General features: G+C 35.6%; 1 protein-coding gene across 6 annotated transcripts in view; it reads left to right on the top strand.

Moving 5' to 3' along the window:
* SCAF11 (SR-related CTD associated factor 11) overlaps positions 1-22,091 on the top strand; it is a 74,035-nt gene extending 51,944 nt beyond the window's left edge. For 3 of the 6 annotated variants that reach the window (XM_032644551.1, XM_032644546.1, XM_032644547.1), the window contains 9 exons: positions 9,102-9,160; positions 9,413-9,522; positions 10,501-10,602; positions 12,378-12,487; positions 13,134-15,836; positions 16,918-17,264; positions 18,282-18,500; positions 18,864-18,983; positions 19,296-22,091. In XM_032644551.1, the coding sequence (XP_032500442.1) occupies positions 9,102-9,160; positions 9,413-9,522; positions 10,501-10,602; positions 12,378-12,487; positions 13,134-15,836; positions 16,918-17,264; positions 18,282-18,500; positions 18,864-18,983; positions 19,296-19,442 (3,917 nt within the window). In that variant the 3' untranslated portion in view covers positions 19,443-22,091. The remainder of the gene's footprint in view (positions 1-9,101; positions 9,161-9,412; positions 9,523-10,500; positions 10,603-12,377; positions 12,488-13,133; positions 15,837-16,917; positions 17,265-18,281; positions 18,501-18,863; positions 18,984-19,295) is intronic. The other 3 variants (XM_032644548.1, XM_032644549.1, XM_032644550.1) reach the window with 3 other exon arrangements.
* The last annotated feature ends 3,699 nt before the right edge of the window (positions 22,092-25,790 follow it).

A 25,790-nucleotide genomic window follows, 5' to 3' on the forward strand; every position in this document is an offset into this window, starting at 1 on the left:
CTGAAGCAGCTCTGGACTCTTAGGGTTGTAGTAATGCACAAAAGAGACAAAGTGCTTGCTAACAGAGTATCTTGTGGACAATAAAGAGATAAATGTATAATATGACAGGTGTTATACGTGCTTCAAAGAAGAATAAAGTAGGGTAAAGGGACAAAGGATGATGACGTTCTGGAGGTGATTATATAAGGCATCAGGGAAAGCCTCTTGGATTAGATTATATTTGAACAGCAATCTAGAATAAGTAAGGGTTCAAGCCATAAATGTATCTAGAGTGTTGCAGGAGAGGGAAGAGCAAGTGCAAAAGCCTTGAGACAGGAGCAATCATGGTATGTTCAGAGAATAGCATGGAGGTCAGTATGACCAGAACAATTGAATTACGTAGATGGAGGAGGAAGAGTTAAGCCATTGGCTGGGAGGTCATTTAACGCCTCCTAAATGGCAAGCATTTTCAGGGATAGTATGGACTGACATATTATTAAAGGATCTCTGGCTGTGAAGGAGAGAATAGTTCATAGGAGGGCAAGGTCCTCATAGGAGGCCTGAGAGACTAGTTTGGTGGCTGTATTCCAGGCCACAGATTATGGTGGGTTGCGCCAGGAAGATATTAGTGGAAGTGGTGAGAAGTGGCTCAATTCTGTAAATGTTGTATTTCAGAGGTGAAATTAAAAGGATTTGCTGATGGATTGGATGTGAGGTAAAGAAGTCAAGGGTGAGACTAAAGTCCTGGCCTGAACAACTGTTAAAATGGAGTTGCCAGTTACTGAGATGGGGAAGGCCAATAGAATGTTTGGGATGGTATAATAAAGATTTCTCTTTTGGACATGTAAGATGCTTACTCTACAACCAAGTAGAGATGCTCTGAAAAAATATGGATGTTTGCATGTCATATGCAAAAGGTTTTTTCATCTTTAGATTGTTTTAATGGTAATTGGTTCATGTTGATATGTGAATTAGTGTTTGGCGCTTAAGTCATATTGATGGTTTCTTCCAGTTATCATTTCTTTCCCCACTCTTGAGTTTGCGCAAAAATGTTAATAAAGACCATGATCAGGAATAAGACTGGAAAGGAAGGTTGAGGCTGTCATAGAGAGTTGAGCAATAAAGCTAAAATTTCTGCATATTATCTTACAAGGAGTAATGTTATGCAAAAAGATACCATTAAAGGTTTTTTTTCACTGGATTACAATGTGGTGAAACCATTTTAGGAAAACTTGGTAAAAGTTACTCCAAAAAGATAGGAAGCTAAATATCTGTTTGAAAAATTCTAGAGCTGTCTCTTTGTTCTCAGGCTGTTTCTTTTTTGTCTTTATGACTCATTTAGTATACGCCTTACTTGATCAATTCTGAGAACGCTTTTTTTCCCCCATTGTAACATCTCTGAAGTAGGATTCTATCTTATCATTTGTCTCGTATGATCACTGTTGACCAAGCAGCTGCATAGTTGTCACTGCCTGTGATTGTATGAACATACAAAGTGCTGTCATTAAATCTGGAGAATAGATAGCAGAAACTTGGGAGAAGATCCATAGATAATCCTGGAATTTTCTTAACCCCTAGACCTCTAACTGAGAGAGAATTGGGGGAAATTCATCAGACACATGCACCAGCATTCCCGAGAAAGTCATAAGTTGGCTAATTCTATTAAGTACATACTTAACTGCAAGGCCAATATAAGAGGCCAGCACCAATGATTTAGTTCTTGTATGGATTTCCTGAAGAATCACCACTCTTCTTTATTTTTCTTCCAGCTTTATTGAGATAATAATTGATATATACAGCACTGTGTAAGTTGAAGGTATACAGCAAAATGTTTTGAGTTACATACATCATGAAATGATTATCACAGTAAGTTTAGTGAACATCATCTCATATAGATACATTAAAGAAATAGAAAAAAATTTGTTTCCTTGTAATGAGAACTCTTAGGATTTATTCTCGAACAACTTTGAGGTATAACATACAATGGTGTTAATTATATTTATCATGTTGTATGTTACATCCCTAGTACTTATTTATCCTATAACTGGAAGTCTGCACCTTTTGACTACCTTCATCAATTCCCCCTCCTCTCAACCTTCATCTCTGGTAACCACAAGTCTGAGCTCTTTTTCTATGAGTTTGTTTGATTGTTTGTTTTTGAAGTATAATTGACCTACAACACTGTTAGTTCCTGGTACACACATAATGATTTGATATTTCTGTACATTTCAAAATGATCACCATGATAAATCCATTTACCATCTGTCACCATACAAAGATATTACATAATTTATTGACTGTATTCTCCACAAATCACCACTGTTCTTGATAGCATAGAGGATGATATCATGTGAAAAATGGTTATCAACAAACTTGGGTTGAAAAGTAATTAGAAAAAGTTAGATTTTGCATGTAAAGAAGTTTTATGAATGCCTTAACCAATTTATTATGTATATTCACTTTTATTAGTCAATTAAAAACGGTACCTAGGTCTATATTAGTTTCCTAGGGCTGCTGTAAAAAATTCATTACAAACTTGGTGGCCAAAACAGCTTGGTGGTCAAAAACAGCTCTTTCAGTAATTCCGAAATAAAATTTCTAAGTGATGAGAAATCACTGTGACCCAACTCTGATGCAGAGATTGTGTTCTCCAAATAACATTTCCTAATAAAAGAACCAGGCCTCCTTGAAATAAATGACTGTTTCCAGGTTTGAGATAGTAAATAAATAAGATGTGCCTAGAATATTTTTTTCTTAACAGAAGGCAAGGAAACTTTCAAAGCAGTGCTAGGATCGTAACAAAAAGTCTCAAGAATCAACTAGATTGGGCTCCCTTTAGGCAAAAATGGAACAATCTGAGCATGAAGAGGATAATAACTTCAGTAACTGTCAAGGACAGTTATTGAAACCTGTCAGATATGTTTAAGTTCATGAGTTCATCATGCTACCTTATAAGTAAACAAACACAAATTGGTCTATTTTAGAGGCTGCTAGGAAGTTAACTCATTTTTAAAACCAATATATGAAAGGAAAGATACAAGCATCTACCTTGCCTTTTGTATATAAACTATACATCAAGGTAATTGAACAGGTAGTAAAGGAACGTTTATTTATTATTTTTAATTTTTTTTTGCGGTACGCGGGCCTCTCATTTCTGATTAAGAAATCTAACTACTAATTTATAAGACATACAAGAGACAGAGATGCATGTTAAGTGACAAGGAGATGCAATCAACAAAATGTAGACCATAGACAAATGACCTGGTTTCTTCTGTCAAAAAGTTCCAAGGAGTTTAAAAGTGGGAGAGGGAACCTGTAGATTAAAAGAGACAAAAGAAAGATTCAACTAGTCACAGTTGGATTATTTGGATTCTTATTGTGACATGTTGTAAAAAGAAAGTAAAATATATATATATATAAAACTTTAAGGACAGTTGGGGAAAATTGAACTTTAGGTGTTTGGTATTAAGGAGTTATTGGAAGTTTTTTGTTTACTTGTAATAATAGTATTAATGTTATTTTTTTCCCCAAAGAACACTTATATTTTAGAGTTATTTACTGAAATAGTTGTGCATTAAAATGATATGATGTCTAGAATTTGTTTCAAAATGACTTGAGAAGGTAGTAGATAAATTAACAGTGGATGTGAATTAATAATTGTGGAGGCAGGGATATGGGTATAATGGAGTTTCATTATGCTATTTGCTCTATTTTGTGTTTTTTTGAAATTTTCTGTAATTAAAAAAAATGTGCTATGAGAATTTAATTGGCCATTTTCCCCTGATAGTGCTGCATAAAATAATTCAAGTTCTTACGTTCACTTCAATGAAATAAAGTATATTAGCTTGTTTTGTGGCTTTTTTTTTCTAGTAAGATTTTAAGTTGTGAATAGTTGTGTTTTCTGTATGGCATTTTCCAGGGTATCATACAAAGTGGTAATGGTAATTAAGTACTTAGTATTTGATTGTCCTTGGCTGTAGCTACCTGATGATAAAAGGTAACTGATGTATGCCTGTAACAGACAGCAAACAAACTTCAGAAAGCTTTAGTGATAAAAAGATGCGTGAAAATAAAAGACGATTTTAGGAAAGTAGTTTTCTCTTGAAGGCAAAGAGACTGAAACAAAGATTAATATAAAAGTAAAATAACTAAATGTTAACAGTTAAACCTGCCCTGTAGGTGTCATTTTTTGTACTTTATGGAATGTTCAAAATTGTTCATAATCATAAATTTTAAAACAGTTTTAAAAGGCTGAATATCTTGGCCAAGATCACACAGTTGGAGCAGACAGAATTTGATCCAGTCTTCTGACTCTTATGTCTAATGCCTCTTACCACTGCAGAATAATGCTAAAGTGTGATATTATTAATATCACTCATCTTAAGCCTCTCACTTTGTGGCTGTCCACAAGCTTTATAACTCAAATTATCGTCTTTTTCTAATGGCTCGATATAAATAGCAGACTGCTCCCTACTTAGCGGACCAATTAACTTTGTAATTAACTTTATTTTGTGTTTCCTTTCAGAAATGTAATAGAGAACAGGTTTTGTTTTTGTTTTTTTTCAGGCTCAAGTTTATAAGTCATAACTATAGGAATAGAACCTTAAAGGGTTTTAACCTTTAATTTTCACATTGAGATTTCTTAGATATCATTTATTAACAAACTGCCTCATTAGAAGACCAAGAGAATCTGTAAAGTTACTTGTAATTGTCTCAAAGTTTAGAGGCAATAATGAACCTATCATGCAAAAGAGAAGCAACCTTGGACTCTTAATGTAGGCATTTGATGACTGAGCAAGGAACTAAGATGAAAGTTAAGGTGAAGGTACAGTTAGTGGGAAGTTGTGCAAAATAAGAACATTTTTATGTATTTACCTAGTTAGACTGAGCAGGAACCATGGTGCCCAAAGGATAATTTAAATTTATTTTTATGAAAGAACTTCTTGAGAAAATATTATCTGTCTTTTTATGATTGCTTGGCTAGATTTCAGAAGCAGTGCGGTTTAGTGTCTTTAATTTTTTCAAGTTTTTCGAAGTTTTTTAATTGGGTGCCTGCCAAGTACTAGGCTCTAAGCTCAGAGCCTTTGTTATACTGGTTTGTATTGTAGAAAAAGATGTTGTCATGAAACATCTTTTGGGATATACTGAATTCAAAAGAATGAGATAAGCTTCCGGTTAAGCATAACAGATTGAGCACCTGTTTAATTCTCTTATCCCTCCTAGAACCCTATGGAAATGACCATAAAGGAATGAAAAGAAAATTAAAATTTAAAGCCAGAAAGATAAGAGAACTAGAGAGAAGGGACAGCAGATAAGAGATGTCCATAAAATAGAAGCTTGAAAATGGTTGTTTGAGGTGAATGGTAAACTGTCTTAGCAGAAAGCTGAAGCCCAAACCTTTCATGGAGAGAGTGGGGTTAAGAATCAAATCAGTTCATGTACCATAGAACCTTAGTCTTGGGTCTGGGGGCCTCTATTCTCTCTGAAAGCAGGTATATGCAGTTGTGCTGAAAAACAGAACTGGTTAAATTTTTTAAAGGAGAAGCTTATCCTGCACATTTCTGGCCAGTGTAGGGGAAGGAGTCTATGGAGGCAAAGACTGGAGGCTTACTCTCTAGAATGAGTGGTTGAACCAGATTAAACTGTAGCACACATGGGGGTAGAGGAAACAACAGTAAAGAAAAGGAAATTAAGTCAGATGTTGAGGCCTCTAGTTCCCTACCCATGATCATTTCCCAAAGCACTTGCAATCTTGCTTGTTCCCAAAGTGGGAGATAGAAGGTATCTTCCAGGATACTGTCTTGCCTAAAAGACTTGGAGATACTGCCATTTGGGTGTCTCTGAATGAAGCAGCCAGGTCTGTGCTTGATCACCTTACAGTGAAAGCCATTGAAAGGCACTGACCACCCATCCACATCATCTTCAATCAGTATTTTAGTGTCCCGCAAACAATCAAGAATCACCAGAGATTTGAGGGAACCTCCAATATAATAGGGGTCAATAAAGAGACAAAGGAAAGGAACCTGATAGAAACCCAGTGCTGGGAAACAGGGAACTACTTGAAAATTAATATCCTCAGAGATAAGAGAAGGGATATTTCATCAGTTAGACAAGAAAAGACTGAAAACTTTTGGAAATTTAGAATATTACAGTAGAAGTTTAAAGTATTGAACAGAAGTGGAAGATGAGCTTAGAAACCTCAGAAAGTGGGACAGAAGTCAAAGAGGTGATAGGGTATTAGTTCATGAGGTTCCAGTACTGAGTACTAAAATTCCAGAAAGGAAAAATAAAAGGGAGAAATTTATCAAGAAAAATACAACAAAAGAAAATTTCCCAGAATAGTAGAGTATGAGTATCCAGATAATTAACCTAATACCTAGTAAATGAGGAAAGAACTATACTAAGTGCTTTATAAAATCCTAGAACTCTGCATATAACAATATTTGAAGAGCTTCTAGAGAGAGAAAATAGACCATGTGTAAAAGAATGTTGTCAGCAACAACAGATGGAGCAGTGGAGCACTGCCTTGAAAATTCTGGGGAAAACAATTACTAACCTAGAAAATTCTGTACACTACCAAACCATCAGTCAAGTGTTAGGGCAAAATAAAGACATTCTCAAATACATAAGAGCTCAAAAATTCATTCTCACACATCCTCTCTCATAATTATACTGGAGGATATGTATGTGTCACTTAATGAGAAAGTAAACAAAGGAACAATGTGAGATTCAGAAAATGAGTTCCTAAAAGAAACAGAGAAAGGAGAAAAATAATAAAATGAGTTTCGACCCAGGAAAAAAGGGGATCGTGACGATGATGGAGGATAGGTCTCAGAATGACGGTTGAACAGCAGCATTTAGAGAGTTGTCCGTTCAGATTGGAGCAAGACAAAAGAAGAGTATTTCCAAGAGAGTGGGGAGCAAACTTGATGGATGAATTGATGTATTTGAGTGTATTAAGAGGAGATTTATACTTTTGTTGTAGAGTTAGCTAAGTTAATGGTAGATAATATAATTAAAGAAAAAAGAAAACAAAGCAGTCATTATCCCTAGGAGAAGCAAGAAGTCGTGCAAGAAAAGTAATCATAATTCAGTACATGATTCAGCCGAGAATGTCTGTATAGTTATAATTATGTAATATTGCTTATGTCTAATGTTGATATATCAAAAGAACATTAGGGTAGAGGAGCAAAAGTCTTTATCTTCTATAGAAAAAAAAATTGGAAAATACCTGAAACCAAAAAAATCAAGGTAGAGTAAGCATGTTATTTAGAAATAAAGAGGTGAAATACGAGAGGAAACAGCTAAAGGATTTGATGAGTGCTTTGGTGGAGCTGAAATCAGGAGTGGGGATTGCTGTAGTTTTTTGTTTTTTTTTTTAATAAGTCTAGAAATGCTGTTTGACTTCTTAAAGTATGTACATGCATTACTTTGATAAAAATTAAATGAAAAGATGTATCACTGCTGTCCAAAGGATAGATTAGTAGAATGAACTTGTGAAATGGTCTCTAGGAAACCACAGTTTAGACAAATCCACCATTGGAGCTGCTCATCATCACCTGAGAATTACCTTGAAATATGTGAAATAGCTTTTGGATGAGATTTTCATACTTAGCATTGGCCAGAAAACTAACAGAGAGCATTTCATCTGTGGTGGCTTCTTGACAGAGGCTTCCAAGTGAAGGAATGCTGTGTCAGCAGTATGTACTTATTCAGTATTGAGTGAATGAAACCTGAATGAGAACAACTTAGCACCCTTTGGGCATAAAAAGTACTGTGTAGCTACAACACAGCAATTCTCAGTCTAGTTGAAGGAAATTGTTATTTCTAAGAATGTGGCTGGGTACCTATCACACATTTTTATTCCTGGCTTCTTTAACCACTTGAAAAAGTCAGTATCATCTTTTAAATATACATCAAAGGGTAGGAAAATAAGTTCCTGGAACTCAGCCAGCACCCCTCTCCCCAGCATGAAATTTCATTTGTTACAGCAGTTCTGGGTGGGACGTGTGTGAAGGATGGATAATAGCATGAAACCATACAACTGTTATATAGTAACTTAAAAGGAAATTCGTATGTTATTAAGTAGAAAGTAGACTGTTACCAACTGGACTGACAGAAGAAACCCAAAATACTTACAATCTTGCAGTGGCAGGAAACAGGCCTCCCAGTCAGTCAGGTTGATTTATTTTGAACAAAGTTAGTAGGGCCTTTGTGAGACAAGTTTGGCTGGAGATTGAAAGACCAGTTGTTGATTGTACTGTAAACTTTTCCCACAGTTCTGAGGAGAGAGCAGTGGCAGTACCAGCAGCAATTTATTGCAGACAAGTGTATTGATAGGTAGAGATGACTAATAACAGGTTTGATGATAAAGAAAACCAAGAGCAGTAATCTATAAAGATGTTAACACAATTTTTGTGGTTAGTAGAAACTATTCCTCCTTTATCTTCCTTAACCTGGAAGTATGTATCCGTAGAAATAAATTTTCAGATGGGACAGGTAAAACCAAAAAATAAGTCGTAAGCAATACAACCAAAAACGTTGCTGTAGCAGAAAGCTGTTTTAATCAACACTTCTACTTTTCCTAATTCTATAAAGTTTGAGGAGGAAGGGGGAGGGTACTTAATTGAAATTGGTGACTGTGGCCAAATGGTAATTTGTGGTTGACAAGGGCTGATGGCCCCAGTTCCCCTGGTCAGCTTCTACTTGAGGTGAGTTAACAGTACCTGTTGTTTAGGTCATAACTTGAAAGGATATATTAAGTGCATTATTGATATTAAATAATTTGACTTCTTTTATATGCTTTTCATTATAGGATGGTTTAAGTTTGCACATGGTGCCAGAAAATATTGACTAGAATTTTAATACTTAATGCTCCGAGCATAGCAATTTTACATGCTTCACTAGTTTTCTGTATTGCGCCCTCTTATATTTTCCTTTTGTCTGTGGCTTAACAAGATAAAATTAGCATTAAAAAAAATTATATAAATGCAAGTACTGTTATTTTAAATACAACTTTTCTACACATTTTAACCTTCTCTTGTCAATATGCCAGTATCAATACTCGTTTAAAACCTTTTAAAATAAAAATTAAGGCAAGATCTTTTTGTGTCTTTGTACAGGAAACTCTAAATACAGTGAAATGGGAGGAAAAGAAAATGCAATAATAAAGACAAATAAGGTTTGTTGAAATAAAGAAAAATATTTTTCTTAGATTAATAACAGTTTATTATTGTTTTGGTACATAACTCTAGTGCCTCAGGTATATCAAAATATTTAAATATAACTATTGGGTGGGCCAAAAAGTTCGTTCGGGTTTTTCAGTACGATTTAACAGAAAAACCTAAATGAACTTTTTGGCTAACCCAATATTACCTACCTATTATGGAAAGATTTTGTTTGCTGTAACACCAACCTCTCTTTACTTTTCTAGCCTCAAAGATCAAATCCGTGTACAAATCAGTGCTTCAGAAATTTTTTCTCCAATATCTTCTCTTCTAGTAGTCACACTGGAGAATCTTCTTTTACCAGTACAGCTTACTGGTTAGTATTTTCTGCTTTTAATTTATGCTTTTTATATTTGATATTTTAGTTATTAAAGTTAACTTTTGGTAGAAATTTAAACTTGGCTCAACAAACGTTATGAAAGCACCTTGTTTTATGTTTTTGTTTCTTTTGGCAAATAAACAAAGGGAAACCTGTTACTTTGTGACCCTCTGTTATGCAGTGACTGCCTATCCTAGTGGTCTTCCTTTTCCTTAATAATAAATTTAGTTGTTCTACACAAGGTTTTTATGTGATAGAGAAGTAGGCTAGTTGTTAAATGATGAGGGAAGTACCTAATAAAGCAGAACACTTTCAGAGTAGACTCAGTCATCTTGGAATCCTTTAGTAGCTGGCATTATAGATCGTGAGTAGATGTTTGTGGAATTTGAAGATTAAGTTGGAGTTTTAAAATCACATGGAGTTGGTTGAATGAAGGAGACAGATTAAGATTGTGATTTAATTTTAGAGGTTGGCAAGGTACCAAAGAAAACAATTACATCCCAGTAGCCTTTTGAAAAACTTAACTGTACCCATTTTTAGTTACAAAAATAACCATGCCTTCCTTTACTTTCTTCTTTTGTCTTATGCTTAGTTTCAGATGGCAAACTATTGCACCTAGAATTTTGGCTGGAAGTGCTTGCTGCAACTTTGGTTCATGGGATAGAAGTAGTGTTGCTTTTTTCTCTCAATAATAAGGCTATTAGTCTGAATTGACTTTTTAAAAATTCTGTCAAGATAGAAATTCAAGTGTTATTTTTATGAATCAGATTAGTACAATTTAGATTTATAATATAAAAAATTTAGTTTAGGAATGAGTTCATTTTGAAAGTTTTTAAATAGAAAAAGGTTCTTTTTTAAAAAAATGTGATTTATAATGCTAGGTATAAAAACTTCTGCTATTTATGGTATAACCCAGTTGTTATTCTGAACTTAAATATTTGGAATTCTGATGAGGGTCTAAAATTTATCTTTTAGTACAGAATTTATAGAAGTCAATGAAATCAGTGCGTTGATTAGGCAGAAGAGACAGGAACTGGAATTGTCATGGTTTCCTGATACATTACCTGGAATTGGAAGGTAAAAAAAAAATTGTTTACTGAAGTGTCTACATGCTAACATGTGCATAAGATATCATTAATAAGGCACAGAGGTATCTTATTCAATGGGTATGTTTCTAAGAAAGTTTTGTTTAATTCAACTTTGGTGTTTCAGTTGCCTAATGAAAAGCCCCTATTTAAAGAACCCCTTGAAAAGTAAAGAATATTTTATTTATTTGTTTAATAAATGTAGATATTTGGTTACTTTAACAGGGAGAGCACCCAAATGATAAGATTCATTATTAGTAATAGCATTCAGATCTTCCATCCTTCTTCTATCTTTTCCTCCATTCCAGTCTTCCCTGTGTGCTATTAGCTGAAGCACTGATTTTATCATGACACTTCCCATCTCCACAGTGTTATTCTAAATCACTACTTGATCAAGTCCCTACTTTGCCCTGGGATTCATGACTTTCTGTAATCTAGCCCTTTCTTTCTTAGTTTTTTCTGAAGCTATTAACACATTGGTAGGTACACGATGTATACTTAAATCAGGTTCCTATGTAAAGACCAAGTTCCTTGCCAGAGTTTTATATTCATTCCTGTAACATACTGTAACTTTTAGATATCACTGTAATACAGTTCTGCGAAGGGCCTTCACCCTCTAGGAATAACAGTGGAACATAAGTAAAATTAGAAAGTCCAGATGTGTATAATCCGAAACCTTTTCTTAGAGCTGTTTTCTGTGTACATGTGCAAGTTGCACATTGTTCTTCAAGCTTCTTTCCTCCTACTCCAGAATCTCGCCTTAGACTGGGTGAGATAGTCTTTTGTTATGAGACCTGACTGAACAAAATATGAATCAGAGTAGGAAGAAGCTGAGGGTGGATTGGTTGTGAATGAAGAAACTTTGGCGTCTTAGCAGGTCCATAGAGACACTGGGAACCCTGAAGAGCCATCATCCTCAGATTGAGGAATTTTAGAATATAACATAGCAATAGAAATCAGGTGGTTTTTTTCCTTTTTAAAAATGTATTTATTTTGATGTTTTTGGCCTTGATATATGCTGTAAAAACATAAAGAAGTCTAATAAAAAATGTGATAAACATCCATAATGTTTATCACATTCAAAATTCAAGTGATGTAGTTTTACTTTCAGTTTTTGTTACTTTTTTAAAATGTATGGACTGATTCCCCTTTGACCTTGATAATTTCTTTAAAACCTGATTTGATTAACTCGACTAAATTATCTCTTTCGTTGCCTGGAAGTGGAGGGGGGGCTGGAGCAAGGGGCATGAAGGAGCTTTGTGGGATGGCGGAAATGTTCTATTTCTTGTTTGGGGTGGAGGTTATACAGGTGTATACATTGGTCAAAAGTCATCATACTGTTAACCTAAAATCTGTGCATTTCATTTGTGTATTTTATTTATCTGCATTTTATTATCCAAATTTATTATTTTTTAGAGTGGTGGAAAAAAAGGCTAAAAAATTTTTTGACAAAGTCTTGCATTAACTTCTTTAAACAAGAAACAACTGTTATGTATTAAGTTGCCTTTGATCTCCCTTTGCTATTAATTTATCAAAAAACATGCTTTTAAAATGTTTTCTGTTTTTTGTTTTTTGCAGCCAGTTGGTAACCATCTTTGAACAATGAGTAACCTTGAGCTTACATTTTTAGCTATTTGGCAGAAAATAATTTAAGCACCCTGTATTTTAATGTCGCTAACCTGATTTGGAAAATTAGTACCTTTAAATTGCTGGTTTAATTTTTAAATCATTTAAACAAAAATGTCTTTTTTTTTTTTGAATTTTCAGAATTAGTTTTATACCCTGGAATATTGAAACAGAAGTGCTTCCTCTCATCTCCTCCTCTGTGTTGCCAAGAACTATTTTTCCAACAAGTACCATATCTTTAGAAAATTTTGGTAAAGTTTTTGAAATTCTTTCTAGTTTAAAAAAAGTTATAAGCCTCTTTCAGTCTCATAAAAAGAATGAGTGTTGATGACTTAGAAAAAGTGTAAAGTAAGGTATAGATAGTAAGTCCTAGATATTTTTATAAATATTTGTACAGTGACTTGACTTTAAAATTGTCCCAACTAGAAAATTCCTTTTAAGAAATTACAGCTTCATGTCTTTGAGGAACTGATTAGAAGTCTCCTTTCTATTTAGGGCTTCAATGTTCAAACCATAATCTTCAAAGTAATATCTCCTATTAATTATGAACAAATAGTTTGAGTCTCTACTATTTGTGGATAGCTGTTGTCTCTTGCTTTTGCCTATTGATTCATTAAGCAAATGGCAGTTATCAGACGAAACATATTTTCTTTTGTTGTTTTCCCTATAAAATTGCCCACATGGATTCAAATCTTGGGATAACTCATTTCAGTAGCACTAAAAAATTGGTATTACTCAGGTGTTAGTAGCTATGCATTTATTTATAATTTGATTCACAAGTATATTTTGTTTCACTCTGTTATAGATGTCTATTTTATGCTAAAATAAGCTTAAGCCAAACTATTATCATTTTTTGAAACATACAATTTTTACTTTTTAAAAAACATGTATTATTAGGTACTTCTTGCAAAGGATATGCATTAGCACATACTCAAGAAGGAGAAGAGAAGAAGCAAACTTCTGGTACCTCAAACACCAGAGGATCAAGACGAAAACCAGCAGCAACAACTCCTACAAGGAGATCTACACGTAACACGAGAGCTGAACCAGTCAGTCAGTCTCAGAGGTCCCCAGTATCAAATAATTCTGGGTGTGATGCCCCAGATAGTAATAATCCATCTGTAAGTGTTTCCTCTTCAGGTGAGTCAGAAAAGCAAACAAGGCAGGCTCCAAAACGGAAGTCTGTAAGAAGAGGAAGAAAACTACCTTTACTGAAAAAGAAACTTCGGAGCTCTGTACCTCCCCCTGAAAAATCATCTTCCAGTGATTCAGTAGATGAAGAAATAGTAGAATCTGACATACCACCTGTGTTAGAGAAAGAACATCAGTCAGATGTAGAAAGTAGTAGCACTGTGCAGATGAATACAGAAAATGAGTCTGCTGATGGCTTGAGACGTTGCCGTGAGCCAGTGGAAGAAAGTGAGGAACGTAGCGAGACCCATGACACAGAGGAAAGAGTAGAACCTTTATATTCTGAATCTGGTACCCAAGGTCCTCCTGTGCTAGTTGGAGAGGAGGAGGAGATTCAAAAAGTTGAGAATACAGGTATAGAGGCTAATATGTTATGTCTGGAAAGTGAGATTTCTAAGAATGCTTCTGAAAAAGGAGGTGACCCATTGGAAAATCAAGACCAAATAGCTTTACCTTCAGAATCAGAAGCAAAAGCTGATGGATGTACAGATCATCTTCCAAATGATTTTCTTACATGTTCAGGATCTGAAATTGAAGTACACCAACCTACATCAAGCCTAGGTGAGATCGCTGAGAATGCAGAGTCAGCGGTTAATGAAGAAAAAGTTATGGAGAGTCCTATAGTAAAAATTATTGATCATAAAGATTCTACAGTAAAAACAGAACATCTTATTGACAGCCCCAAATTAGAATCTTCTGAGGGTGGAATTATACAAACAGTGGACAAAAAATCTGTTGAGAGCTCAGAGGTTCATTTGCTTGAGCATGTTGAAAATGAAGATGCAGAAATAATTGCAACATGTGATACTTCAGGGAATGAAAATTTCAATAGTATTCAAGACTCTGAAAACAATTTATTAAAAAAAAATCTTAACACCAAATTGGACAAATCTTTCGAAGAAAAGACTGAATCTCTGGTTGAACATCCCAGATCTACAGAATTGCCTAAAACACATGTTGCACTGATTCAGAAGCATTTTAGTGAGGACAATAATGAAATGATACCTATGGAATGTGATTCATTTTGCAGTGACCAGAATGAATCTGAACTCGAACCGTCTGTAAGTGCTGATGCTAAACAATTGAATGAAAGTTATGTGGAGCACAGTTCCCAAAAGAATATGTCATCTTCTGGTCCTTCAAATGAAAAGGTTGAAACTGTGTCTCAGCCGTCTGAAATCCCAATAGATACGATAGATAAAGCCAAAAAGCCTCGTACTCGAAGATCTAGATTTCATTCTCCATCTACAACCTGGTCTCCCAACAAAGACACTGCACGAGAAAAGAAGCGGTCTCAGTCTCCATCTCCCAAGAGAGAAACTGGAAAAGAAAGCAGGAAGTCTCGATCACCATCTCCCAAGAAAGAATCTGCAAGAGGACGGAGAAAATCTCGTTCTCAGTCCCCAAAAAAGGACCCACGAGAAAGGAGGAAATCTCAGTCTCGATCTCCAAAAAGAGATAGCACTAGGGAAGGCAAAAGATCTGAATCACTCTCCCCAAAAAGAGACACTTCTAGAGAGAACAGAAGATCTCAGTCAAGACTGAAAGATTCCTCCCCAAGAGAAAAATCCAGGTCCCGGAGCAGAGAAAGAGAAAGTGATAGAGATGGGCCAAAGAGAGATCGAGATAGAGAAAGGAGAACCAGAAGGTGGTCTCGGTCCAGATCTCGTTCTAGGTCACCATCAAGATCTAGAACAAAAAGTAAGAGTTCATCATTTGGTAGAAATGACAGAGTCAGTTATTCTCCTCGATGGAAAGAAAGATGGGCAAATGATGGTTGGAGATGTCCACGAGGAAATGATCGATACAGAAAGAATGACTCAGAGAAACAGAATGAAAATACAAGAAAAGAAAAAAATGACATCAGTCCAGATGCTGATGATTCAGATTCTGCTGACAAACATAGAAACGACTGTCCCAGTTGGGTAACAGAAAAAATAAATTCTGGGCCTGATCCGAGGACCAGAAATCCAGAAAAGTTAAAAGATTCTCATTGGGAAGAAAATAGAAATGAAAATGCAGGGAATTCTTGGAATAAAAACTTTGGTTCAGGTTGGATGTCGAACCGTGGTAGAGGTAACCGTGGCAGAGGCGCTTACAGAGGTGGTTTTGCCTACACAGATCAAAATGAAAACAGGTGGCAAAACCGAAAACCCCTCTCAGGGAATTCAAATAGTTCAGGGAATGAGACTTTCAAGTTTGTGGAACAGCAGCCCTATAAACGGAAAAGTGAGCAAGAGTTCTCATTTGATACACCGGCAGATAGGTCGGGGTGGACATCTGCATCTAGCTGGGCTGTGAGAAAGACTCTGCCAGCAGATGTACAAAACTACTATTCACGACGAGGGAGGAATTCTTCAGGTCCACAGTCTGGATGGATGAGGCAAGAGGAGGAAACAACTGAACAGGGTAACGTGTTTATTTATCAACACTTTTATTTGAAGAAAGAGATTATAAATTTAATACCTTACTTATATGAGTTGAAATAATCCCTATTTATAGTTTTATGTTAAAGTGAATCCCAGTTATTTACAAGTCACTTTGTATTGTGTAATAGATATACACTTCAATATTTATTTTCTTTTTTCACCCCATGCCTGCCCCAAACCTTGCCAAAGACATAAATATTTTAAGTATAATTTGCTACAGTAGAAGAATTTGAGACGGTCCTATGCAGGATTTAAATTCTGCTTCATTTATATCAGATGTGCACACTTGAAAGTTTTGTTTAATGTTTTATTTGAATTCTATTTATTTCTTTATTTGTTTGTTTGTTTGTTTTTGGCTCTGTTGGGTCTTTGTTTCTGTGCGAGGGCTTTCTCTAGTTGCAGCGAGCGGGGGCCACCCTTCATCGTGGTGCGCGGGCCTCTCACTGTCGCGGCCTCTGTTGTTGCGGAGCACAGGCTCCAGACGCGCAGGCTCAGTAGTTGTGGCTCACGGGCCTAATTGCTCCGTGGCATGTGGGATCTTCCCAGACCAGGGCTCGAACCCGTGTTCCCTGCATTGGCAGGCAGATTCTCAACCACTGTGCCACCAGGGAAGCCCTGCACTTGAAATTTTTTTATCGTTTTCCTATAAATAAGTCACTCTGCTAAAGAAAGATTTATCTTTCCTTGACTTTTCTTGGGAACATTGCAAGAAAAACTCTGTTGCAGATTTTTAAAAAGTGATTAACCTTCTAATTTAGTAATCTTAAATTTTATGTGATTATTTCTTTAACTAGGAAGTTTCTTGAGCTACTGATTCTTTGTGAGTGTTGACCGATGTTATTGTGTGAAGTTATGCTTTAAAATAACTTTAGTTGAATGTTTTCTTTCAGTTAGAAAATCAGCCCACGTTATTTAGGAATGACAGGATTAAACTGAATAATTGGGTATTGGTTTAGGCGTTCTGTTAACTGCTATTTTATTGTAACCAGTGGTGCTTTGTTTCTCTGGCTAAAGAAATTTGTAACATGATTTTTTTTCATAAGCCTTTTTTCTTTTGATAGATTCTAACCTAAAAGACCAAACCAACCAACAAGGTGATGGTTCTCAGCTACCTATAAATATGATGCAACCACAAATGAATGTAATGCAGCAACAAATGAATGCACAGCACCAGCCTATGAATATCTTCCCATATCCAGTGGGTGTTCATGCTCCTTTGATGAATCTCCAGCGCAATCCGTTTAACATTCATCCTCAGCTGCCCTTGCATCTGCACACAGGAGTACCTCTCATGCAGGTAGCTGCTCCCACCAGTGTATCTCAGGGACCACCACCACCACCACCCCCTCCCCCTCCATCCCAGCAAGTCAGCTACATTGCTTCACAGCCAGATGGAAAGCAATTGCAGGTATGTTTTCAGCAACTCAAGTTTAATCAACATAGCCATTGTAAACATTTAGCTATTAGGGACAGATGTTCAAGAAAGGGCTTCCTGGCTGGATATCCATACACAGTGACTTATTCGGTTAGGTTTATGGTAAACCTTCGTAACCCCCTTTTCACTGTCCTTCCCCAAACCTCCCACTCCCAAATGAGCAAATGAACTGAATGCATAGTATCAGATCTGAGCTACATACAGGCTACTGCTGATACCCAGACAGGTTTTTAGGTCAGGTTAAAAAGACCAAATTATGAGCCAAACTAGAATCAAGTGGTGGACACTTTCCCTGATTTACTGGACTTTTAGGGGGTGGGAACTTGTGATTGGGTACTGTGATAAACCTTGTACTGTTTTGTTCAAACACCAGATAAAGCTGTTCATCGTCCATTACCCTCTGTGTTTCATTTTCATGAATTTACCATGTGAAAAAAGTGCCTCTGAGGCACTTCTTAAATATAGAAAAATTTCAGTAATAATCTATAAACACTGTGTTGATCATAGTTTCATGTCTACATCTCAGAAATTCTAGAATCCTGACAGCAAGAGTTGGAAGAGCAGGGGAGTGGGAATTTGGGATCTTGTATCTTTTTCTGCTGTCAACTCACTGCAAGTCATTTGACTTCACTGTCTCACTTTCCTCCGTCTTTGAAGGGGGGGCATCTACTCTCAAGAGCCTTGTAGGAAAGATACTGTTATTAATGCAGCTCTGCTTCTTGTTGGTTTTAGTGTTGCTGTCAGAACATTACAATACATATATATTTTTTAAAAGTCATCATGAAATATTTAAATGGGGCTGTGTTTAAGAATGTTACTCATTTTTCTTCAGAGTCCTTTAGATATAAATGACCTGAAATATGCATTTCCCTTAAGTACTTAAGTATTGGATTGCTTTGATTTTTTTTTTGATGTTATTTCTAATAGGTGACTAAAAGACTTCTATTGAGTACAAGTAATTCATTAACTGATGATAACTCTTTAAAACAGGGTATTCCTAGTGCTTCTCATGTAAGTAATAACATGAGTACACCAGTCTTGCCTGCTCCGACAGCAGCCCCAGGAAATGTGGGAACAGTTCAGGGACCAAGTTCTGGTAATACTTCGTCATCAAGTCACAGCAGAGCTTCTAATGCTGCTGTAAAATTGGCAGAAAGCAAAGTAAGTGTTACAGTGGAAGCCAGCGCAGATAGCTCGAAGACAGACAAGGCAAGTTCAAAGTTGAGAGCAACTTACATGATTCTGTATATGATAAAGATGAAAAAATAACAGCTTTCTATTGTATAAGTGGTGAAGGGAATTTATTGTTGATAGTCTTAAATTCCAATATTACTTAAAGGGTTCTGTCTGAATATGTTGGTGCCAATTGAATTACTGGTAGTATTTCATATTTATTTTTAGAAATGTTTGGTATGTGTTAGTAAATAACTATTTTGTATTTATAACACTAATATTTGAATAGTTCCTTGCAATAATGTAAATGTACAGTGTTTTCAATTTTATATTTTTAAAGAATTTTTTTTGAAAGTACGTGATTGGGCAAATAATAATTATACATTTTCCTCTTATCAGAAATTACAAATTCAAGAAAAAGCAGCACAGGAGGTAAAATTGGCCATTAAGCCATTTTATCAAAATAAAGATATCACCAAGGAAGAATATAAAGAGATTGTGCGGAAAGCGGTAGATAAAGTAAGTTATAGCTTTAGTGGAGTTATGTACATAGCTTTAGTGGAGTTATGTACATAGCTTTAGTTTTGAACATGCCTGTTTTAATAAAGGAATGATTAATTAAATTAATTAAAATAGTAAGAGGTAGCTTCTACCATTCTTGTCTGTTTTTTACCTTTTGAGATAACGAAATGTGTACCTGACAGGAGATAATGAAACATTAAAAAATATTTGGTTATCTTTTTGGCATATTTGTTTTTCATAAAGCTTTCTATTTTCCTTTAATCTGTTTAAGTATGAGAAAAATATTCCCCCTTCTTTTTTTTTTTATAGGTTTGTCATAGTAAGAGTGGAGAAGTAAATTCTACTAAAGTGGCGAATCTGGTTAAAGCCTATGTAGACAAATACAAATATTCACGGAAGGGAAGCCAAAAGAAAACTCTGGAAGAACCTGTGTCTGCTGATAAAAACATAGGCTGAAGTGGGGAGCACTATAAAGGACACTATCAAGATACCTGCAAAGTGCAATTTCAACATGTACCTTTAATGGAAAATCATATGTAACTGTGATTGAAATTTGGTTTTGATAAAATTATTTTTTTTAATGTAGGATATAATGTTTTGCTCTAAATAAATATAGTTCTGCACCGCAACTTCTATATCTTTTCCTCCCTTCCACCCCCCCCCCAAAAAAAAAGACAACAAATTCAAGGGAAAGTAAAGGGGTTAAAGGAATGTGCATTTTTACAAGGACTGTGTTATATTGTGGATACTGGAAGAAGATGTACAGCTTTTTGATTTGAACAGTGGAGTGCATAAATGAACTTCTGAGTGCACTGGTTTTGGAAGAGATATATATAATACATTTATTCTGTCAGGCTAAAAATAAAGTATGATCTTTATGATTTTTCTCTCTAATTATACAAAGATAAATAATGTATTACCATGAAGAATATTTCTAATAACAGAACATACCAATTGCAGGGTTCCTACTGTGTATTTTTAAAGCACACATCTGAGTAAATTGCTTAGATAGAAAACAAATTATCACACGAGTAAAATTCAGTGTTCAAAACTTTAGAACACTGTTCACCTGTTGTATCACCAAATAAAGGTTATGCTGCTTGGTTTTCTTTTGTGCCTTTTTTTTCCCCCAGTTGAGATGAAGCAATTTGATTTGCTAGATTTACAACTTCGGCAGTCTAAGCTCTGTTGAATTTAGAAGACCTGTTTGGAGAAAGTGTTGACTTTGTAAAAATTATGTTCTTCCATAATATCTTCTACTTATCAGAGATGGCAAATTGATTGTGCCAGTTGGAGAACTGCTTTTAAGTAGTGACCCTCCCTTCCCTGTGGCTACGGTAGAATCATGACATTTGCTTCAGTGGCTTCCAGATTGTTGCTCATCTGACTACTAGTGAAATTCTTCTCACATTTTAGAAATCTCCAAATGCTTTACAGTGAATAGAGTGTTAATTTGGTGACCATATGGTGGCCATTAACCATGCTGCGAAATTCTAGACATCAAAACCGGTGTTTCGGAAAAAGGAGAGGAATTAAATAATGGAGTCTTGTTTAGGCTTTCAGGGACTAGAGATTGGGGTTTTTTTAGTACTATTTTTATTAAAGGTAAGTTTAAAGTGCTCTAGCCTTATTATTTTATTTGGCGTCTTGGAAGAAAAAATGGATTATTTCCATGATAAACTGTTTCATTCCAGTAACAGTTTTCAATAGATACCAAATGACTGGCAAGCACTTCAGATAAGATGTTAATGGCACAAAGATGGATCTGTGCCTCAGTGAGACAGACCGACCCTTGTCCTAGCTAAATAGTGAAAGCAATACTCTTCAGGACTGTGCTTTTCTGAAGTAAAGATTATCTGTCTCTCAGTTTTATGTGTATAATCCTCTCCTGGTGCTAGCTTTGACAGGCGACTTTTGAAATATTGGCCCCAGTAGTGACTGTGCTAGTTCATAATCTTTATTAGATTATGAGTATAATCCCCAAAGTGGCAGAAATATTTCCAAGCAGTTTCTGATCTTTATTCTGCATTTCTGGGCATTTGTAATATGGTATTCTACTGATTTATATATATTTTTAATTAAAGTTTGTGTTTAGATTATGATGGGGAAAGAGTTTTAGAAGTATATTTCTTCTAATAAAATATGAAGACAGTGTTTTAAATACCAATGCACACCTCATTTGTTTCAGTTTTGAACTCTAGAAACAACTGTGTGACTTTTTAATCTATTTTGGGTTAAAGCTGGTTCACACTTAGAAAATTTTGTAGCAAATTGCCTAAATTGATTAATCACACAACATATTTTTCCGACATTTTCTTTCAGTGACATTTGGGAGTTGGATGACAGTTTAAAATTTGCTTTATACCGTTTAGCTTGTGCAAACATGTTTAAAAGTTTTGAAGAAAAATAGGTGCTGTGGTCAAGAGTTAAAAGTCTCGCATCTTTGGTAGCAGTGCTAAGAATTAATTCCACCTTCCTTGAATAACAACAGTGTACTTACTCTGTATCTGGTTGGGGTACTGGTTGGCCTGCAATTGAAATAGCTAATGAAGAATATTACTGGACTAGAATCAACTTTGAAATATTTAAGAATGTATTAGAAAGTGCATGCTTTATGTTAAAAAAATACATTGCTTTTTAACATTTCCCATTCTTGCTTTTATCAGAAATTTACATTAATTTTGCATGTGCACAAACTTAAAAACATTTTGTGGGGTTACAGATTCCTCTTGTTATTTATGAAGATTCAGTATTAACCTTTGAAACCTTGGTCTCTTTAACTTCCTAGTCACATTGACTGATGTTTTAGGCTATAGTGACGCCTAGAATTTTGAGACTAAAATTAGTTGTTATTTTAACATTCCAAAAGTTTTGATTTTTCTCTGGTAATTATATTTTTTCCATTATTTTCCTTTAAATGGCCACAGTGTGTACTGCTTGAATGTTCCATCCAAAAGATGTAGCTTCACAAGCACAGTGCTTGCTCCATGGTCCGTGAGACATTGTTTGTAGTATGAGGATGGAGTGCTGTCTACTGAAACAATACTCTTATTAAACAGATATGTAGTATGTAATATTTTCTAATAAATTCTTTTGATAAACAAAGTAGTGTCTTTAACATTTTATTATTAAGATTCCTGGGAAATGGTGACTTTCACCACGCAAGCTCTTTCCAAACGTGTTGCAGTATTTCTTGGATTTAGGCTTAGCATCACAGTTAACGTAAATGCCCAAGTTGTAAAGCAAGGGGCGTCAGCTATAAGCATGTATTTTAATAGCATTTTTTCCTAATTACATATCATCGTAGGAAATTAGAAAAGCTTATTTAGTAAATTTAAAAATCTATAAAAGAAGGAAGAAACCTAAAAACAAAAGGAGAAAAATAGCCTGTAATCCTACCACTTAAAGGTAACAACTATTAACGCTGATCAAACTGCACGTAACTGTGTTGTAACATCTTTTTCACTTAATGTATTGAGAAGTTTCCATTTTAATAAAAATTCTGCAGCATGACTTTTAATAGCTATAATAGTATTCTATTACACGGATATACCATCACTTAAAACAGTCCTCCACTATTGGATATTAAGCTATTTTTACTAATATAAATAATAAAATTAGCAAAATATAAATTGTACTAATTAAATGACTGATGTAAACGTCTTTATACATAAATTGTACCCGTTTCAGATTATTTTCTGGGAATTGATTCCTGTAAGTAGAATATCTTGATCAGTTTTTATTTCCCCCTAAAATTTAAGATGTAATTATATACATACACTTGAAGTGTAATTTTTTAAATTGAGTTTAAAACTGAATATATTTAGTTTAAAACTCCATTGTTTTCCTAAGCTGATTTGTCTCTACAAAGAGAACCATCAGAAAGTTATTTTTCCCAAACGCTTCAATGCATTTATAAGATGCTTTTTAAGGCTCCCGGAAAATAGTTTTCACAGATCTTTTCCCCCAGCACATGAATTATATCCTGTAAACTTGTGCATTTCTAGTTCCCTTAATAACTTGAAGGTATAGTCATGTCCATGTTCTATTTTATAGGGGCTATATCGTGTTCCTCTGTTGATGGACATTTTAAGTTATGTACAAGTTTTGGTTACTAGAAACAATGTTTTAACTAACACCCTGTGTGACTTACCTCTGCCAATCTTTTTGTATACAAGGTTACATTGAATTTCAGGATATACACATTTTTCATTTGGACAGATGTTGCCAAGTTGCTCTCTGAAAAGTGTCCTAATTTATAGTCCCTCCAGTGTCTGAGTTTATAGTTTACTCTTAGTTCCAACTTCGATATTGTGACAGCATTTAAGATTGCTCTTGTTTTTAGGGTCTTAATCAACATTCATTTTTATCAAACAGTGCACACCTACTTAGTGTGTCAGGAATTCTTGGATTCTTCACATATTACCGGGTTTAGTCATACCACAGTTTTCTAAAAGAATGGTACAATAATAGCATATTAAGCTTGTACTATGTGATAGGCGTTCTGTCAGACATATTTACCTTATTTTATCTATAAAACTAATTCTAGTAATATCTTTGTTCTACTGATGAGAAAATTGAGATGCATAAAGCTTTAACTGAGTTACCTAGTTACACAGCTACTTAGTGATAGAGCCAGGATTCAGACCTAGGATCGGTAGGCGCCAAAGTCTGCTTGACTTGGGGTGTTGAGCTCACAGATGTAAACCAACATACCACATGCGGGAGTAATGGCTGAAATAATAAAAAAGTATAGTGGGAGCACAGAACTGACTCTGCTTGGGGGGATAACGTGCGAGGAAGGGTGATAAAACCAAAAAACCTTTAAAGGGAGTGACTGCTTTCAAAATCAGGATAGTGGTCACTGATATGGGGGAGGGAGGAGGCTGTGACTGAGACGGGAAAAAGGCCTGGGAAGGAGGGGGACTACCAAGGTCTACTTCTTGACCTGGGCAGTTGTTACATAATAAACTACTCTTTATGCACTTTGTTATATGTGGTGTTATATTTCACAGTAAAAAAATTTGTAAAAACAATCCAGAGGCCAGCAATTAACTCAAAGCCATTGTTTGGATTTTTGGTAGACAAATCTACCATTCTTCATCCCTTCCCTTCTTTCAATCTAGTCTCAGTGGGAAAAAGAAATCCATGACTTTGGGGAGAAAAAATAATTCCCCACTGAAACAATAATTTTGCACCACATAAAACATGCTTCTGTAAGAAATGTGCAAGAGAGTGAAGTGTGCAACAAGTGTTTTCTGTATTTATTAGATGGTGGCAGCTTTCAGCTCCCTTTTTTGTTTTCAATGATGAGCATTTTTATGGACTGACCTTTCCCCACATAAGTTTTTGCTTATTAGTGAGGTTGAGTATTTTTCCTTCTGCTTATTATTTTTTATTTTTGGTTGCATTGGGTCTTTGTTGCTGCACGCGGGCTTCCTCTAGTTGCGGCGAGCGGGGGCTACTCCTCGTTGTGGTCCGAGGGTGGCTTATTGCGGTGGCTTCTGTTGTTGCGGAGCACGGGCTGTAGGTGCGCAGGCTTCAGTAGTTGTGGCGCACGGGCTTAGTTGCTCTGCGGCATGTGGGATCTTCCCGGACCAGGGCTCGAACCCGTGTTCCCTGCGTTGGCAGACGGATTCCCAACCACTGCGCCACCAGGGAAGCCCTCAGCTCCCTTTTTGCACTAAGTTATTTTTTTTTTAACAGATCATGACAATTTCCAAAGCATAACTCAAAAGTTGCCGGTTCCCAGGCAACTGCTCTGCAAGAGTGGTTCTGTTTGTTTAAAGGGTCAACCTGAAAATTAGGCTAGCGTTATCTTTCACACAGTTTAGCTGTAAACAGGGCATAATATCTGATAATTCAAGTCAGTGAATCCTCTCTAAAGCAAAGGCTAAACATTTTCCTCATGACTTTAGGGAAGCTATAATGTATAGTCAAGGGATTCTGGAACCCTCTCAACCAAATGTGGTTCAGCCTTGTGTTTTAATTCCAGACTACACGTTGTGGAGCCCATTAGGTTCTCTTAGTGGCCAAACCGTTTCTCTGTTTAGCAACAGCTAACTCACTTTGCTCCTCCCTGGAATTCTTCAACAGTTTTATTCCACGCATTCTGTTTGTGTGAAAAGTGTTTATAACTTTGATTCTCTTACTAGTAAGCACTGCACTAGTTAATCTATAATCTCTCTCTTCCTTACCACTATACGGTCTGTCAAGTATCTCCAGCCCCTTAAAGTCTCTAATTAAAAAGACACTTTTTCTCCACAGAGCCCTTCCCACCCATCAATCCAACGAAGCCTGTCAAATGATGGAACTCCCAAAACACTTTATAATTTTTATGGCCCTTGTCCTACCTTTTCTCCTTTATTACTATTTGGTCAAAATGACCCACGTGGTTAACCCTGTAGCTGTGCTCCTGCTTCTTAGCAGCTCGTTTTGGTGATAAAAGAACGTTGTGCTTCTCTGTTGTTTAATGCTTTAATCACAGTGATTAAGATCAGGACAGAAGTCACTTATCCAAAACATTCTCATTTTAAAAATCATTTTTATTGTCATTTTATGGTTAAAAAAAACATACATGGCATGACTATAAAGTAATGAGACGAGTTTTCATGTGTTGCTTCTATTACTGAGTCTCATTAGTATATAGTCACATCCTGTCTTGAGCTTGGAAGAAAAATATGCCTTGGCTATGATTATCAATTTTGTTACTTAAAATTTATTGGGTGCCAACAGAGCACTAGGCACATATATAACACAGAATTTACAGTCTCTATGTTGTAGACTATATAATTTACATAGATT

This window comes from Phocoena sinus, chromosome 10 (genome assembly GCF_008692025.1).
Source record: "Phocoena sinus isolate mPhoSin1 chromosome 10, mPhoSin1.pri, whole genome shotgun sequence".
NCBI lineage: Eukaryota > Metazoa > Chordata > Mammalia > Artiodactyla > Phocoenidae > Phocoena > Phocoena sinus.